This window comes from Melozone crissalis, unplaced genomic scaffold, assembly GCF_028551555.1.
Source record: "Melozone crissalis strain CALT ecotype California unplaced genomic scaffold, PUWL_Pcris_2 ptg000018l_1, whole genome shotgun sequence".
NCBI classification, from domain to species: domain Eukaryota; kingdom Metazoa; phylum Chordata; class Aves; order Passeriformes; family Passerellidae; genus Melozone; species Melozone crissalis.
In genome coordinates, this window is record NW_026535796.1 from 6440181 (window position 1) to 6457327 (window position 17147).

The window sequence follows — 17147 nt, forward strand, 5'->3', positions numbered from 1 at the left end:
TATTCACAGACATTCATAAGACACACCAGCATAAAATAAAAATGAGTATGTTATATTTAAGAAATGCTATAAATTAAAAATGAGTTCAAGAAAAAGATATGAAACAAAAACACACTTTTGAATAAAAAACCAGAACTCCTGTGAATTTGTAATGATTCCCAGACACTTCTGCATTGTATTTTCTGCTGGAAAATACAATGCTGAAGGATACCAAAGGAAAACACTACTGTGCTTGAGAACATAATTCTTCAAGAAGCTACATCTTACTCTTAACTTCCATTGCAAATTACTTTTGGGCTGAGGGCAGCTACATGGACTGCAAATGATTATTTTTTTAATTGCATCTAAACTATTTTGACTCTTTATTATAAAAGAGCAGAGACATTGTTAAAAATGAGTACAATTTAAAGAATTCCTAGCTCATTGTACCTGATGTGTAGCTTCAGTAAGTGCTTAATCATGTGCTTAAATTTCTATGATATGTGTTCCATAAAAATAAATGCAATATATTTACTTTTTAAAAACAGCTTCCTAACTATTTTTCATAATGTTAGTGAACTGAAATCTCATCTTATGACTATCATTATCTCAAAAGCAGAATACTTAAGAGAGGATGAGAAGAGATAAGGACAAAACACTGAAATCACAAACTCACAAATAATATGAACCTTTTATTTATCTCAGCACGAACTAGCACTGACACTGAAAAAATTGCCTACTATTTTTTGTTAACTCACTCAAAATGTTCTCAGCACCTTAAAAGGGGAAGTGTAAGTTTGTGAGTTGTGGACATGCAGGTGGATTGCTTACTGAATTGTACATGACACACGTGGAACTGACTCCCTCTGGCTCATTTCACTTCAAAGGAAAATTATGACATTTTACTAGCAGAGATACAATCCTTCTCTGCTTGAGTTAATTCAGGTATATAGCTGCACATATGTTCCACTGCTAGAAGGATACATCCTTCCAGACTTCAGCGTGCCCAGCAGCCTATGCTCTGTCCCCCACATGAGCAGCAGTGACACCCTTGGCTGTCACATGCCACCCAGACCATAAAGAAGGTGCTGAACCTTCCTCGGGGCTCTGAGAGTCAGCAACCCCTGAACTCACCACAGTAAACAGGAATGTGAAGCAAGAGGGCAGATAAGCACGGGTCATTTTGCTCCCAGAGAGAAGATGATCTGTTCCAAGGGGTGCACATCAGGTCTCTCCTCCTCCTTGCATATTTCACTCCCTCGAAATGGTACTTTGACCTAATTTACTCACACAGTGCTTTCATGTGTAAACTCAGTCACATATTCATTCACAAACCACTGCTTCCCAGGCAAGTATGTTTAGGGGATCCTGGAGGATGCTTTACACACACAAGTCCAATAAGATTTGCAACAATATACCTCTAGTTCAAGAATTACCTCTGAAGACTGAGAAATAAGCCAGCTTCTTGAGAGAACACTGTTAGAAGCCTACATAAAGACACGTCAGAGCAGAACCGTGGTTTGGTTGCCATTTGGTTTTAAGCAGTCTTCAGCAGTTTCTGACCATAAACACATCATTAACATTCAAGAATAACATTATGTTAGAAAAGACATGAGTATCATTAAATTTGTGTTTCTCTGAGATTTGCTGCTTTGCCTCCCTCTGTTTGTGCTGCACTGAGCAGAAATAGAGATGTTTTATTTCCTTCTTTGGGGCCCCTGCTATGAAACCCCTCAGCAAAGTTTTGGCATTGGCCTCTGCAGAGCCTTGTGTACAGTGAGAGAACAGAAAAACTCTTCCACTGCTGCTGGGATGAGCCATGAACAGCTGTTCCTCTGGTATTTCTGTCCTCATTACAAGGCTTCAAATTGCATCAGAATGCATCCACTAGTCATTTTTGAAGGCTTATTGCCAATTCCTTACATCTTTTCAAAACGCATGGGCTGAAAGTGCTATTGCTGAGAGAGTGGCAATATTCTCAGATTCATTGTAATCATGTTTCTTTCTTTCTAATTCTTCTACTGATTTGAACTATGATGTGCACATACCAAAATAGCAGATTTCCACTTGTGCAGCTATCTTGGGGGGTTTTTTTCCCTCTGTATTAAGGAGTGATGCATTTGTGCTCACGTTGCATTTGTTGTGGCAGGCATGCCTCTGATACAAACACTGTCATTGAGTGTGTGGCAAACTAAACCAACCTGCTTAAGCAGCTGTCTTTCTTTAAAAATGCACTCTGTGCATATTTTTAATTTCACAAGTCTCTACCGACAACAAAAATAAAAGGTTTATCACAGAATCAACTAGGTTGGAAAAGACCGCTGAAATCATCAAGTCCAACATATGACTGAATACTATCGTTTTAACCAGACCATGGCACTGAGTGCCACATCCAGTCGTTCCTTAAACACCTCCAGGGACGGTGATTCCACCACCCCCGCCCCGGGCAGCTCATTCCAATACCCAATCATCCTTTTTGTGAAGAACTTTTTCCTCGTGTCCAACCTAAACCTCCCCTGGCGCACCATAAGCCTCTGTCCTCGTTTCCTACGTTACTGTATCTACCTTGTTTCACTTACAACCAAACAAATGAAACAAACACGCTTTCTGTCGTTTTCAGAGCGCCTTGTTAAACCCCGCGTGATATCCGTTTGTAAAAATTCAGCTTGAAAAAGACACTTTAACGAAAACTAAAAACAAAAACAAACTAACTAGCCCACAATGTTAATGTACTCTGGATAGCAGGCTCGGAAAGGGGTCTATTACTAGAATAGCCCATCCCGCTCGCAGGGAAATATTTGGCTCGGTTTCCCCTCGGTCCGGCAAGTCTGATACCAACTATTCCCTCGTTCCAGCCGCGGGTGTTCCCGCTCCCCGGCCGGGCTGCGGGTGCTGGCGGTGCAGGGGCTCCGCGGGCTCCGCGCACCGGGGCCGCTCCGCTGACGCACGGGGCTCCCGGGCCGCCGCCGCGCCGCGGCTCCCGTAGCTTATGGCAACGGCGGAGCCAATGGCAGCGGCGGGCCGGGCGCTGCCATGGCGATCCCGCTCCCCGCCATGGCGGCACCGCCGGCCGCGGCCGCCCCGCGCATCGCCCGCCCGCAGCCGCGCTCCCGGAGCCGCCGCCGGCGGGGGCAGCGCGGCCGAGCCCGAGGGCGGCAGCCGGCACCGAGGGCGCAGCGCTCCGCCCGCCCGCCGGGGCCGCAGGGCAGGACAGCTCCGCGCTCCGCCCGCTCCCCGCGGGGCTGACAGCTCGCCCCGAGAGCGGCCCCGAACTTCGCGCAGCGGCACCGGCCCGAAGTTGGGAGGCGGGACCGGGTGCCCCTCCGGGGAGCGCCCGCCCGGGCCGACCCGCGATCCGCTCCCCCCCGCGGGACCCACCGCCGCCCCGCCGCGCCCCGGGAGGGTCCGGCCGCCCCGGCCCCGCGACCGTGCACCGAGCCGCGGGCTCCGGCGGGGACCCCCCGAGGGGCAGCGGCTCCTGCCCAGGGGCAGCCCCGGTGCCTCCGCCCCACCCACCGGGGTCTCCCCCTACCTGTAAGGGATCCAGTCCGCCTGGTGCCGCGAACTCATCTCTCCCCGGCGACGCTGCCCGGAGCCGAGGAGGCGGACGCGGCCGCTGCTGTCCGAGTCGGAACCCGCCACGGCGCGGGCAGCATCCTCCGTCCGGGGCGGGGGCGGGCGGCGCGCCGGTTATCCCGGCAGCGGCCGCAGAAACATCCCCCCGGGGAGGGCTCCCAGCGGCGGGCCGGGCTGCATGGGGAGGGGGCGGCCGGGGGCAGCGGGAGGCGGCTCCCAGCCCTTCCTCCCTGCCCGGAGCGGCGGCTGAGTCGCGCACCGGAGCGGGGAGGGGCGGGGGAAGGGCCAGCGGCGGGCAGGGAAAGGCAGGGCAGCAGCGCCGCGTCCCCGCTGCCGCTACCCGCCCACCCCCCCGCTGCCGCCGCCGCCGCGCTCAGGCATCGCCCGGGCGAGGCGGGTCCCGCTGCCGCCCCGAGCCGAGCCGAGCCGAGCCGCCCTCCGCGCCGGGCCCGCCCCTGCCCCGTCAGCCGCGGGGAACGAGCACGGGCTGCGCTCGGCTCGGCTCGGCACGGCGAGCCCTGGCAGCGGCAGAGACCGAGCCATGAGTCCGGCGCTGGCCGGGCGGCTCTCGGCTGACCCGGGCGTGGAGAGGTGCGAGGAGAGCGCAGCCGGCGCGCAGGCTCCTCTCAGCCCGGCCCACCGCCAAAATGTATGAACTGCAGCAATTCAGCCCAAAATGGTCGGGGAAGCACGGCCTGGGGGCTGTTAGTAAGAGCTTACCGCGGCCCTTAAGGCAGAATCCGTGGTTTCGGTTTGCCAACAGCGGGCGGATGCCTTGCGGTGATGAGAGCTTTTGGGATCTGGTGGTCGCAGCCGCCCCTGCTGGCCCTGGCACGGCCGAGAGCGCCGGCAGCTCTCCTGGGAAAACCATGGTGGGAAGCTGAGGCTGGCGGGAGCAGAGCACAGTCCCAGCGCCCTGGGGAACCCACCTTTTGCTGCACGGATGGGTGTAGTACAGGCCACCCCATCCTTTCAGCACAGTACGACCAGCTCTGCTCCAGCACTACAGCCACAGCAGAAGTAAAGCCTTTTAAACCTTGTAAATCCCGTGTCAGATTATAAGCTTATAGAAACAGTTACTGACTGCATGGAAGAAACATGACCTGAGCAAAAAAATTAGTGAAAAATAGGGATTTATGAAAAATACTAACTCTATTTGTTTTGAATAATGCCAGTCTGGACCCTAGTATCTCACAACTTCTATTGTAGGTAATGTTTGTACTGCATATGGGGGAGATATTTAAAGACAACTTACAAGTTAACTGAAGTCATCTTTTCTCCCAAAACAGGTGTTGGGAAATAAACAACCAAAGAGTTAAATGTGGCACTTACTGTACCTTGGATAGGCTTAGATAGTGAGAGGCACCTTAGTGTCAAAGATGTGAAGCTCTGACCTGCTAAGCCGTACCCAAATTGCAACACTGCTCTTCTGCCTGATGTGTGAACTCATCTGGAAGAAGGCCACAGTACAGGTTATCCCATCACAAGGACTGTAGAATTAAAAGGAAAGATGAATGATTAAGGCTCTGGAAAGATGCTCATCTGAGCAGAGAGTCAAAAAAAAAAAAAAAAAGGAAAAGAAAAAAGAAAAGCTTCATCTAAGAAAATAGAGATGGGGAGTTTAGAGGTATGTGAAATGGTAGAGTAGACCAGAAAAAGAACCCTCATTTTGGGTTTATAGCATAAAAAGCAAGGAGACTATTATAGCTTGGAAAATTAGAAACAGATTGAAGGAGATACTTTTTCACTCAACTTAACTCTAGGGTTAGATTCACTACCAAAGATCGTGGCCAGGGCCAGGAAGCCAGCAGAGTCAACAGAAGATGGCATGCTTAGCTAGCAACACAAACGTTATCATGTTCCTCACTCTCATGAGCTGTCAGAGGCTATTTCAAATCCAGAAACCAGAATTTAAACCTGTTCCAGAAGTCCAAACAAGATCTGCTTTTAAGGAAGAATTCTCTCCTATCCATACAAATAAAATGTTGTGCTGCTTTGGATTTGACAGACCTCCCTCCATTGCAGTCAGGCACAACCTGGAGCTGTGAAACAACAGCTTCACCACCACCTGGCAGTGCTATTAGCATGAGGAGGCGGCTGAGGAGAGATTCCCAGCTCCTGGTGCTAAGCTGCCTGCTTTTTAAGCACCGAGGCTTCTTCGGAAGAGATGAAAGACAACAGAAGAGCTCCCTGTGTTCAGAGACAAAAGTTCTCAGGACTGATGATTAGAATATCTATTTTCAAAAAGCCGCAAGTGTAAAGGTTGGTAGATGAGCAAATGCACGCACATCAAAAAGATGCCTCTGAACTTTGGAGTGATACAAAACACGAAAGTGCCTTACTGCCCATTGAACAGCCCAAGATCATGTTTGGATTCACAGACAGAAAGCATACAGAGCTACCAGGCGCTCAAAATGAGAGACTGCCAGGGTGCCCTGAAAGATGGACATGCACCAAGCATAATGTCCATCCAGGGAAAGCTGGCAGAGGAGAAGAAAGATAAGAAATATTTTATGGGAAGAAAGGGAAAACAGTTTTCTGGCATTTTATCTGCTTTTGAATAGTTTACTTATGCCCCCAGCCCTTTTCCTCATCCTTCCCCACCTAATTCTCCTTCATCCCTTTACCATCTCTGGTAAATATGTTTTATATGGTTTCACTGTCCAGGTTTGGTTCTTTCTCACCAGCAATGAGTGAGAAATTCTGCCTCCATTTCTGAAGAAGCTGAGAGGAGTGAAAGGTGAATACCAATCCTCTGCAGCTGACAATGTTATGAGCAGGGTTATTGCACTTCTCTAACTCTGAGCAGGGTCATGGCTCGCCAGCCTTCTCTGGATGTCCCTCTGCTTTGTCTGTGTGGCACACAGAGCTATCTCTGAATGACAGGGCAAGTGTTACAGAGAAATCCTTGTCAGGAGCAGGACTGAGGTGTTCATTTTACTGTGTAACAAGCCTCGAGATTGCCCTTGACATGCAGATCCATTCACTGGCATCTCTGGTAATTCCCAGCAGCTCAGGGAAGTCCTGGCCTCACACACACAGGTCTTTACCAAGCACTAAAACAACAAAAACCAGGAAAAAGCACCAGCATGTAACAAATAACCCTGACATACCATGATGATTTCTAGGTGCTCTCTGTGAATAGAGCTGTACTTCTCAAAAGCCATGTTTAATTAGTTTGAGATGCCAGCCTGATGGGCAAGGCAGCCTGTTAGAAAAGCTGTGCTTTAAAGGTTCAAGGACTGATCCATGAAACAGCAGCAAGGCAGATGCAAACCTGTCTCCTCCACTGCCAAACATGTCTCACTAAGCAACATCTTCCTCTATATACAGTCTGCCATCTTTCCAATTATCCCTGTTTTGTCCTCTGTGTAAAATAAGTGTCCCACTAATACATTTTTATATCGAGGTGATGAATAATACAACACAACTGTATCTAACAGTTGAAAACACCTGCATTTGCAACAGAAAGCCTTCTGGCAATCTGGGTAGAGAGCAAGACATCAAAGCAGAAACACTGTTGAAAGGAAGCCTGGAGAACCTAAAAAAACAGTAAAATAAGAAACTGATGTAAGCTCTTTCCTAAATGCACAGACTCATTTCTTTTAAGTCTATTTTTCCCATGATGGGGAAATTATTTTCTTTTATTGTTTAGCCCATTAAAAAAAAAGTAGCAAATGCATATACTGATTTGAAAAAGAGCATAGAGTATCTTTTATAGAGTGGTTTTTATCAAATACAAAGTCTTTTGTATTTCTTTCTAGGCCCACTGTTACATCTGCACTGCTGAGCACGGCACTGTTCAGAGCTTGTGTGCTGCAGAGAGAAAGGTCTGCACGTCCTGTGCCTTAGGTTTGCTACCCCTCAGAGCTGCTACAATAGACTCAGGTTATGTATTGAGTTAAATTCCTGCCTTGTTTGCCTTTTCAGCTGACCTGGACAAAGGCTGATTTTAGCAAAGGGAAAGTGTGGCAATGAACTCAGTAACCTGTCCTCAGTTTGTGCTGGGGTGTAACACACATCCTAACTCACACTTCCCAACCCTTTCAAGAGACACATAAGAGACTAAAACAATCTTTAATTTTGAGGTCTCTTAAAAGGGCATGAGCTGCCAGTTTGCTGCCTCTGGGTCAGCTCAAGCACACTGCAGAAACACTTCTATCCAGCCTTTTTAATCTGGTAGTAACACAAACAGAACAGATTTGGCATAAATGTGTAAAGATTCTGAGCTTTCATTTATTGGCTTGAAATTTTCTAATTTTAAGCTCCAACTGACAAGGAATAATGAAGGATGTGTTTGTGCTGGCATGCCTACAGAAGTGGTTGTGTTTAGATTTTTCCATTCCAATGTATCAAGTGATCATATTTGAAGTTAAACCACACCAGATAAAATTTATCTGTACTCCTTACAAACTGAGAGTTCCTAAAAATGTTCATGGATTTTTCTGTATAAAGTTCAGATCAGTTGTGAGAATATCTAGGATATTTTGTTTGCTTGTTTGAAAATCAAGCTGTGGAACTAACCAGGACCAGATGCAAAAGCTGAAGGTTTTGTGAAGCTGATATTTATAAGGGTCAGTATAATTCTTCCCAACCAATGAAATGCATTGAGTCAGATTCAGAATAAACTCTTGGGATTATAGTAAGGGTGTTAACATTTTCCCAAATCAAAAAATAAGAAAACCCTCTCAAAAATGAAAAAAACCATAGCCCTGAGTAGTAATTTTGGCCTTAAAAACTTCAGTAACACCAAAGACATGACAGAGGCAATTCTGTCTGTTGCTGTGGTCTTTGGATGAGGCTTACACCAAGTTCACTGTCATTTGTGCCTTTAACAGAAAGAATCCCAGGTTAGATCTTGTTCCCCTCGCAAGAAAAAAATAAAAAGGCATTATTTTTGATACCCTAATGTCAAATATAATAATAATAATAGTAAGAATAAAATTTTTTTGTAAAGGTGAACAATTTGGAGATGAAACTCTGGGGAGGAAGCAGATTGGTACATGAAAGACTAATTGCAGTGTTTACATGGTTGATCTTCTCCATCTCTCCATAAAAGCTCACCTTTTCTTATTGTATTTCATCTATTCTCATTCCAATAAGTTCATTCCTGCTTCTTTGTTGTGAGGCTGTGAAGTATAAATACTTATCAGTAACACCCTGAAATAAAATCTATTCTGCAATAACAGAACAGAGTTCCCTTGCCACCTAGGGTAATTCTTCACTTTAGTCACTTCAGTTTGAACTTGCCTAGCTCCAGGAGATCCTGTCTAATACCAGTTTCTTGAACAGTAAACATCAAGCTGACACCTACATCTACACATTCTTATAGAATAGGAAAGTATGAGAAAATGCTAACTTTTGAGGAGGGAAAGCTGTTAAGCTCCCTTTGCCAGCACTAGAAATCAAACCTCATATGTCACTGTCCTTGTGTGGGTGGTCTGATTTCAACAATGGTGGCCTGTTTTCAACACCTTCTAAAGAAGTTTTAATTCAGTCTGATACCACATCCTGTAACACACTCAACATCTCTCTCAAAGTCTCGCACTGGGTACATCCAGTGTTCTTGTTTTCCAGTGTAAGTAAAAAATCCTGTTACTGAAAGGAAACCAAACTATGTCAGTGGTGTACTTGCAGTCATTGAAACTTGAGTGAGAATCTGGTATCATCATAATCAAAACTCCTGTCATCTTTGGAATTGTTGTCCCATTGAACAATTACATAAATCCAGTGGGGCCACTAGAAGTGGATTGTATTTCATATTCCCTTCAGACTCCCTGCTTGACTGCCCTCTAACACAATTCTTACATCCTGATACCTAAAGTGATTGTTCATGAAGGATGAATTTTCTATGACAGTGCTTAAATACAAAATTGGATAATTCTATGCCATTTCAGCATACTATTTCATGAAAGTTTTGCTTTAAAATGTTTATTTTTCCTTTATTTATGATTACACCAAATTTTGCACTGTAATTTTGCTCTCATTTCTAGCACTTATGTTCTTTGGACTTTTCTGAACCATTTAGATTATTTGCATATCAATCAAGGCACTTATAATATGAAACAAAAAAGACATATTTTAACAAAATCCTCCTGCCCAAAGTACATGTCTCTTCCCTATAAGACAGGTCTAAATTCATAGGAAACCAAATGCAGGTTTACTGTCCATGAAAATTGTGTCATTTGGGGTGGGTTTTTGCCTTCCAAAAGTCAAGAATCATATTCATTTTTGTTTTGTTTTCATGGAATCACAGGATATATGGCAATGGAAGAATCTCACTTCTGGAGGTCATTTTACACTCAGCCAGCAAGAGGGAAAATATTGCATCTCCCTTTGTCCCAAGTGTAGAGGACCCTGAGGTGTCCTTCCAGGACAAAAGTAGGATCTTCCAACTCAGACTGGCAGAGCCAGGCTGAAATTCTTGCAAGCTGTTAGCAAATGGTAGCATGGCTTATCCTGCTAAAGGGATACATCTCAGACTGTTTCTTCATATTAAACACTCCTCCCTTTGCAGCATGGTGAGGAAGCATCTGTACTTAGTACTGCAAAACCCCAAGATTAACCTAAAGCTAAGCACATCCTTCATAACTAGTCTGTGAATGTATACATAGGAATTACTTCCAGTTTTTATTTTAAAAAAGAAAAAACAAAGCACCCTAACATTGAAATTATACATCTAAAACTGTCTACCCAGCTGAGAGTTTAGTTCTAAATGTTCATATTTAGCTGTGGGAGAGTGAAACAAAAAAGCAAACAAAATCCTGCCTAATTTCTGGGATGTTTCCATTTCACTGATAGTTCAAACTCAGATATGACTTATCTGCCCTTAAAAGCTGTTAACTTCACCTGACAATGAGCCAGAAAATTGAAATGCTCCCAGCAGAACTTGTAAGTAGAACCAGAAGTGCTTTGCCATAGGTGTTCGGATGGAGCATCATGATAATGACCTTCTCATTTTATACCCTCTAGATTTCTTCCATCAAACATGATTACTCAAAGAAGTCAGTTTCTTTAAAAAAAAAAAAGCCTCAGATTTTAAGAGAATTAACGTTCCGTTACATTTTAGCACAGAGCTGCAATCAAATTAAAATGAGGTTGAATTCACTGTACAGAGCAAAAAGATTTGAATGGTTTTGTTTGGAATCAAAGCAGCTGGAAAATTGGAAACCAGCTTTAGAATAGCTGAGCGTTTTTATGGCAAGAAAACATTCTACAGTCTTCAAAGTCTTCAGATTATATTTAAGATTAAATACTAACAAGTTATTTTTATTTTCTGTCTTTAAAATGATCTAGCTGGTAAAACTTTTCAAAAGGACCAGAAATAAGTATTTAAATTATTGTCCTTCTGCAGTCTTTCTAGTAGAATGGACTAAATATATTTGATCTTGCCATGGAAACACCTGATTTTCCTTCAGATTTTATGCAACTTATGAAGTTGGCTTACTGCAATCATCTGCACTTCTGGCCAATCTGTGACACTATTTGTAATATGAGTGCTTTACATCATCTTTGCAACGCCATAAAATGCCACATTCACGTTAGAGGTGACACACTGAGGCAAGAGCTGATGATTTGGTTTGGCTGCAGCTGTACAGAAAGCCTGTGGATGGGCTGGGGATGATCAGTTGATTCCCCAGAATGCCCATCCCCAGTGCATACAAATCAGTTTTTGGGGAGTGTGTGCCAGGCGCCTCCCGAGCCCTCCACGGTCACCAGAACAAGGACAGGATGAAAGCTCGTTGCTTACTCAGTGTTTCCCTAAATTACAAATCTAATGGAACTGGTAATAATTTCAAATGCACAGATACACTAAATTAACTTAAACTGCTGGCTGAGAATTTCTGTTTGCAAACGCTATTAATGTTATTGATTTCAGCACACAGTTTTTCACTTTACCTCGATAAATGACTGAAGCAGTGGCCAAATAGCTCAGCAGAAGCTAAATGTGAGACACTGTGTTCAATAATGTGGTCCAGCCTAAAAAGCCCTTCCCTTTCTGTGTTTCAGCATGTTTTTATAAAATGCTTTATTTCAGTGGTTACTGAAATAAACAGTGTGGCTGTCAAAGTTTAACTGCTCTTTGCTGGGCAGTCCCCATTTCCACTGGAGAATGCCAGAGTATTTGGCCAAAGATGCATTAAAATAAGACTTCCACTTTAAAAAATTAAATTCTTCAAAGAGACTTCTCCTCCATAGCAGAAGGTAGCCTAAAGCAACATTTCTTATGTAATTTTGGGATTAGAATTAAAACCAAAGGTCAAGCAAATAGTTTATATCTTTCTAGTAAACCCGAAAAAAATTACATGGATACAAAATTATCTGAGCCTGTGCAGATTATTATACAAGGAGATGACTGTGTGACATATATTTCTTCATTTTAATTTCCATAAACCCATCTTTTTTTTGGCCTCTCAACCTTTCAGACAACATCCACTTTATCCAAAATTATTGTGGATAGATATTTACGGATATTTTATTTTATTTAATATCCAAGTAAAGAATTGCTGCTTTGACTCTTTGGGATTTCTTTGCACCTTCTTTAACAGTTCCCTGTTCTTCTTCCAAGAAAAATCCTGCTACACTTTCCCTGCATGGATACTGCATTTTTCCTTCCATCCTTCCCACTGTGTTCATGTGCCTGTTTCATTCATGCACCAAACGCTGTTATTCCAGCCTGGGTCGTAACATTGGTAACATGATGGCAGCCATGCCCTTCAACCCCCCTTCAGGTGCAGCAAGTTACAAATTATCCCTGCCTGAAAGCAGGGATGATTCCAGCTTCACACAAAATGTATTATTTATGACTAAATCAAAAGGAGACTCTGAGAACAATGCAACTCTCCTTCAGTGAATGCACAGAGACATGCTATGGAGAATAAGAAACCAGGGAGATGATCTGAATTGGGAAAAGATCTGATGTATTCACTTTAAAAAATCATAACAATTATGTAAGCTTAGCCACAAGGCTGGATTTAGTGAGAGAGCTGAGGAAAGGACAAAGGTAAAGGGCATGAGAGCTCAGGACATCAGAACCTTTGACTGCCTTCCTGCTGGTACCACCCATCATTCCCATTCCTGTATGACTGGTGTAGGAGTGTCTCAGTTTGCATTTCTTCCTTTCACAGCTCTCTCCCATTTTCTTGGATCTAAAGAATTAAGAATCTTCAGGATTCTTTAGGTCTTTAGGAAGGGATTTCTTGGTCTCTGCACAGCATATTTAACCTCTCAAGGTTAGCACTCTTGGACTGGAAGAGGAACAAGAAGGAACAGCAAAGAGCTGGGGGGAAGAAGGCATTACAGAAGCCACCAGATTTTCTGCATTTACTAAGAAACTGTTCAAAAATCACTGATGGCCCTTTTCCCAGAAAACTGTAGTATATTTAGCTGTGTTCTATATACATACAATGTATGTACATGTTGTACCTCTAGCAGCCATAATGAAGCAGTTGTACATAGTGGATGGCACTGGCTATACCTGATATATTCATTCATATATATCTATATATATATATATCTCCCGCTATACCTGCTGTGTGATTCTGCTCCCTCTCATGAAGTTCCAATTTAACAGTGTCCTTGAGAACCCACTGTGCCCAAAGCACAGCCTCTTCCTCAGGAAATGCTGAGCAGTTTCCTCATTCTGACATTTGCTATTTATTGATCCTTGTCCACGCTGTCTTCCTTTACATGAGGAGAGTGGTAATGGAACAGTCTGTTTGCAGCCAGTGCTGCATTGTACTCAACTATGAGAGAGATGTACTGAGACACACAGACCTGGAGAAATTCCCTCATGTGCCTCTTGGCTTGTTTTCCTATTTAACTCTCTACCAGACCCAGCTCAACAAGAAGAGCCTTCCTGTATACAGAAATGCTAAAGCAAAAGCAAGACTCAGTGGAGGAAGTTAAATGAAGGAGAAACAGAAAGAAACTCAGCCAATCCAGAAAACATTGAAAAAGTTCATGAAGGTGTAAGAAGGTGTAATAGGCTAATTGTTGAGGAAAAGGAGAGAATAAAGCAGAGAGGGAAATTGTATCAACACAGAAAACAGGAGACCCAATCTAAAAGACAGGGTGGGAGTTAATGGACTAAATACAGAAACTACACACAAAAGGTCCATATATCAGCAGGCTGGGGGGAAAAGCCCACAACAACCCTACAACAACAAAAAGTCTCCAAGAATACCACATACAGAATCTTGGAGTAAGTAATTCAGTTAGAAAAGTGTCACAGACTACTTTTGCAAAGCAATGTGGCACCTGAAGTAGACAGAAGCAGCTGGTGGGTATTGATACTTTCTTTTCTTATTTTCTGATTTCTTACTGCTTTATGGCAATGAATTTTGTTGCACAGCACGTGCCAGTCATACAGTAAATGAGCAGCCCTTGAAAGGAAACATACTGCATATTTTTCTGAACAGCAGATTTCACTTCAGATTGTCATCTAAAAACAAAACAGTTTGTAAAAAAATATATTTTGGTGCTAACTTCTGCTGAAAGTTCCCAGCCCCACAGAGTACCACGTGTTTCCCTGCTGTTTGCCCCAGCTGTCAAAAAACACTTGAAGAGTTCCTGGCTTTCCCTTTGCTACTCACATTGTGTGCAGGCATTTCAACTGACCTAAATGCATTATAACATTGAAATAAGACACTGTAGGGCAGACTCAGATGAAAATTAGGTTTTGTAAGGAAATAATTGCCAATAAATAGACATTTCCCAGAATTTCCACTGGAATTGGTGGAATTATTTTTGCAAATATAGCCTATGGTCGGCCTGACATGATCAGGGTAGAGGTTCTGAGAGGAGGAAAACCTCAGCTCAAAATATATTATACCATGTTCTCCTAATATCAGTAAGTGCCATTTTTCCCTTATACAATTTTTAATTTTTTGTAATTAACTCTGGACATTTAGAGAAAATTGTTAATGAATTCAAATATTTGGAAGATTCAGCAAATGCGATTTTCCTCTAAATGAAACCTTTGGCTTGTGAAAATAAGAAAAACAGTACTGGAAATGTTTTAGGTTTTCATATTGGCATCCTGCTTAACAAAACTTCTCTGTCCACCAGTGAGATTTTAGGGTGTCAGTAAAACAGAGAGTGCCTCTGTGCACATATCCCCTACCCTGAGATGAGTGTACTTTACTCCTGCAGAATAGCAGCTGTGAAAAATATTGAGTGGTATGAGCACTCCTGCCTGCTTACACGACACAGGCACATTCTGACCAAACTTAAAATGGAAAGCCTGGGCTCTTTTAACACCTACCAATCAATGGTTTGAGGCCCTGAACATAACTTATTTTCATTCCCCACTGACATGAAATGAATTCTAAGCAGGTACAGAGGGAGATGTGCCTCTGTCTCAATTGCAATCTCAAGAGCAGAATTGATTCAATATATTTGTCTTGAAAAATGCCAAGTTTTCAACATCACATATTTCTTTCTAAAGGTGCTCGAGTTACATTTCATATCTTGTGATCAGCTGCATCTCTGAAGCAATCCATCTCCCTTTTATTTAAAAGAAAATATTAATGAACAAAGGTAGTGTTATGAACACCTGTAGTCCCTGAAGAGTAAGAGAACTCCAGGCATCAAAGCCAAGCATCAAAGGAGGCAGCAAACTGCAATTGCAGGAGCATATGAGATTGAATTTCAGCTGAATGAGTCCAGGACCTGATTATGTGATTTTGAACAAGGCACCTCACCCTTAGGTCTCTCTTCCTTTGTGCAATGTTTACAGCATAAACACACAAGGCAGCCAAAGCGTGATGCAGGACAGCCCCCAAATGTGTTTGTCTACCCTTGCAGTGCCATTATCTGGAGGAGGAGCTGTGCAAAACAAATAAACAAACAAAAAGCAAACATGGAAAATATACTGGATCACTTATGCTAAGATGAACTTGTAGGCCATTGTTCTTAAGTAAATTCTGTGAGGTTTTTAGGAAGGCCTAAATCACTAATGTCCCTTTTGAGCACTCACTCTTGATGGACTGCAGATACTGGAAACACCAGAATCCAGAGGTTATTCTGTACACATCTGTACACAGATGGAAGTGGCAACTTCCAATAAGAAGCCCTGCAAAATTCCAGCAGCAGCCACTGGGCACAATGGACTGAAAACAAGCTAGGGATTAGACTCCTTCCATTCTTCATTTCAGTGAGATACACACTGAAAATTCCTCCAGGCAAAAGATTAGCACATGCAATCCTCCTTAACAGTGCGTGTAAATTACAGGTTATGTGCATCAAAATAATACAGAAAACAAAGATGGAGATACAACTTCTATTAAGCTGAAAATCTCCTTTACTGACAACACTTCTGATAATCTGTAACTCACCTTGAAATAAGAACAATCCCCACTGTGCCATTCTGTAAAGGCTCATGGAAGCTATATGGCTCCCAAACTCCTCACATTTCTCCAGAAGAAAGATTGGTGCTTTAGCCCAATCTCTGCCAAGAGTAAAAGATGTCCTTAAGGGCAGCAAAAAAATGGAAGGTGCAGAGGGAACAAAACATTTTCTTAGCAAAATGCTTTCTAGCCCTAATGTCCTAGGGCGCCTGCAGGGAGAGAGAGACCTGCCAGCCTTAATGTGTGAGCAGCTGTCTTGCCTGGACACTGACTGTGTCAGAGGCTTCACCTGCTGCCCTCCCCTCTATCACTGCCCAGGACACTGTCAAAGATGTATCTGGAGGTACAGAGGGGCAAGGACTAGATGAAATTGTGAACTGAGTTTGCACCTTTGTACGACATTTTCACATGGCTACCCCCCAGCTTCCATCACCTTGTCATCCACAGCTCATGCCAAGCACTTTCATTGTGTTCATTCTCAGATTGCATTTTTCTACAGCTGATCTTTTTCTACAAAGCATTTCCCCATTATACATGAAGAGGGAAAGGGGAAGAGTGGACTGACGTTTGCACAAGAAGAGACATTGCAGGGTAAGATCATAATTTATTTATTCGTTTGAGTGTGAATAGCTTCATCTGAACTAATAACTCTCCAAAGTTCATTCTGTGTGTGATTTACTCTGACAGACAAATTAGTAAGTGTAAAGAGATGGATAGAGGAGCCAAAACCCTTTTCATTTCAGCTTCAAGAAAATATAGCTTCTACATAATAGCAAAACATTGAATAAGAGAATAAAATTCAAAGCTAAGCAATTGAAAACTTGGGTTAAATCATCTCTTTTGCTAACCAACTCTGCATAAGTGTTTTATGAAAAGTACAGAGCCAAGCTCAGTTCCTGGATAAAACCTATAATTATTTTATAAAGACATATAGTAATTGAGGATGATTCAGAGATAGGTGAAGAAATAGCAGCTGTATCAATCTTCAGGGAAACAGTTCACAGAACTACATTTTTAAAGACTCCTCAAGGGCAACTGCTAGCTATGGTCCATCTGTTCATAAAAATCAAAATGAGGAAAAAAAATCAATTATGGTTTAAATTTAAATCAGATTTAAAGCCTAAAGCTTTTCAATTTCTTTGTCTAAGATGCTGGCACACAGGATTTGGATTTAAGACCGGCATGATCTATTTGAAGACAGGCTGCCAGGGCACACCATTATATGTTCAGGTCTCTCCTTTA

At 43.2% G+C, this 17147-nt stretch overlaps 1 protein-coding gene across 7 annotated transcripts in view; it reads right to left on the reverse strand.

Moving 5' to 3' along the window:
• Positions 1-17147, reverse strand: part of TUB (TUB bipartite transcription factor) — a 132945-nt gene that overhangs the window by 60435 nt on the left and 55363 nt on the right. Inside the window, exon 1 of one of the 7 annotated variants that reach the window (XM_054275643.1) lies at positions 3512-3685. The exons of the other annotated variants lie outside the window; for them this stretch is intronic. Within the exon in view, the coding sequence (XP_054131618.1) occupies positions 3512-3549 (38 nt within the window). The 5' untranslated portion in view covers positions 3550-3685. Of the gene's footprint in view, positions 1-3511; positions 3686-17147 lie in introns of those variants that run through there. 7 annotated transcript variants of the gene reach the window in all.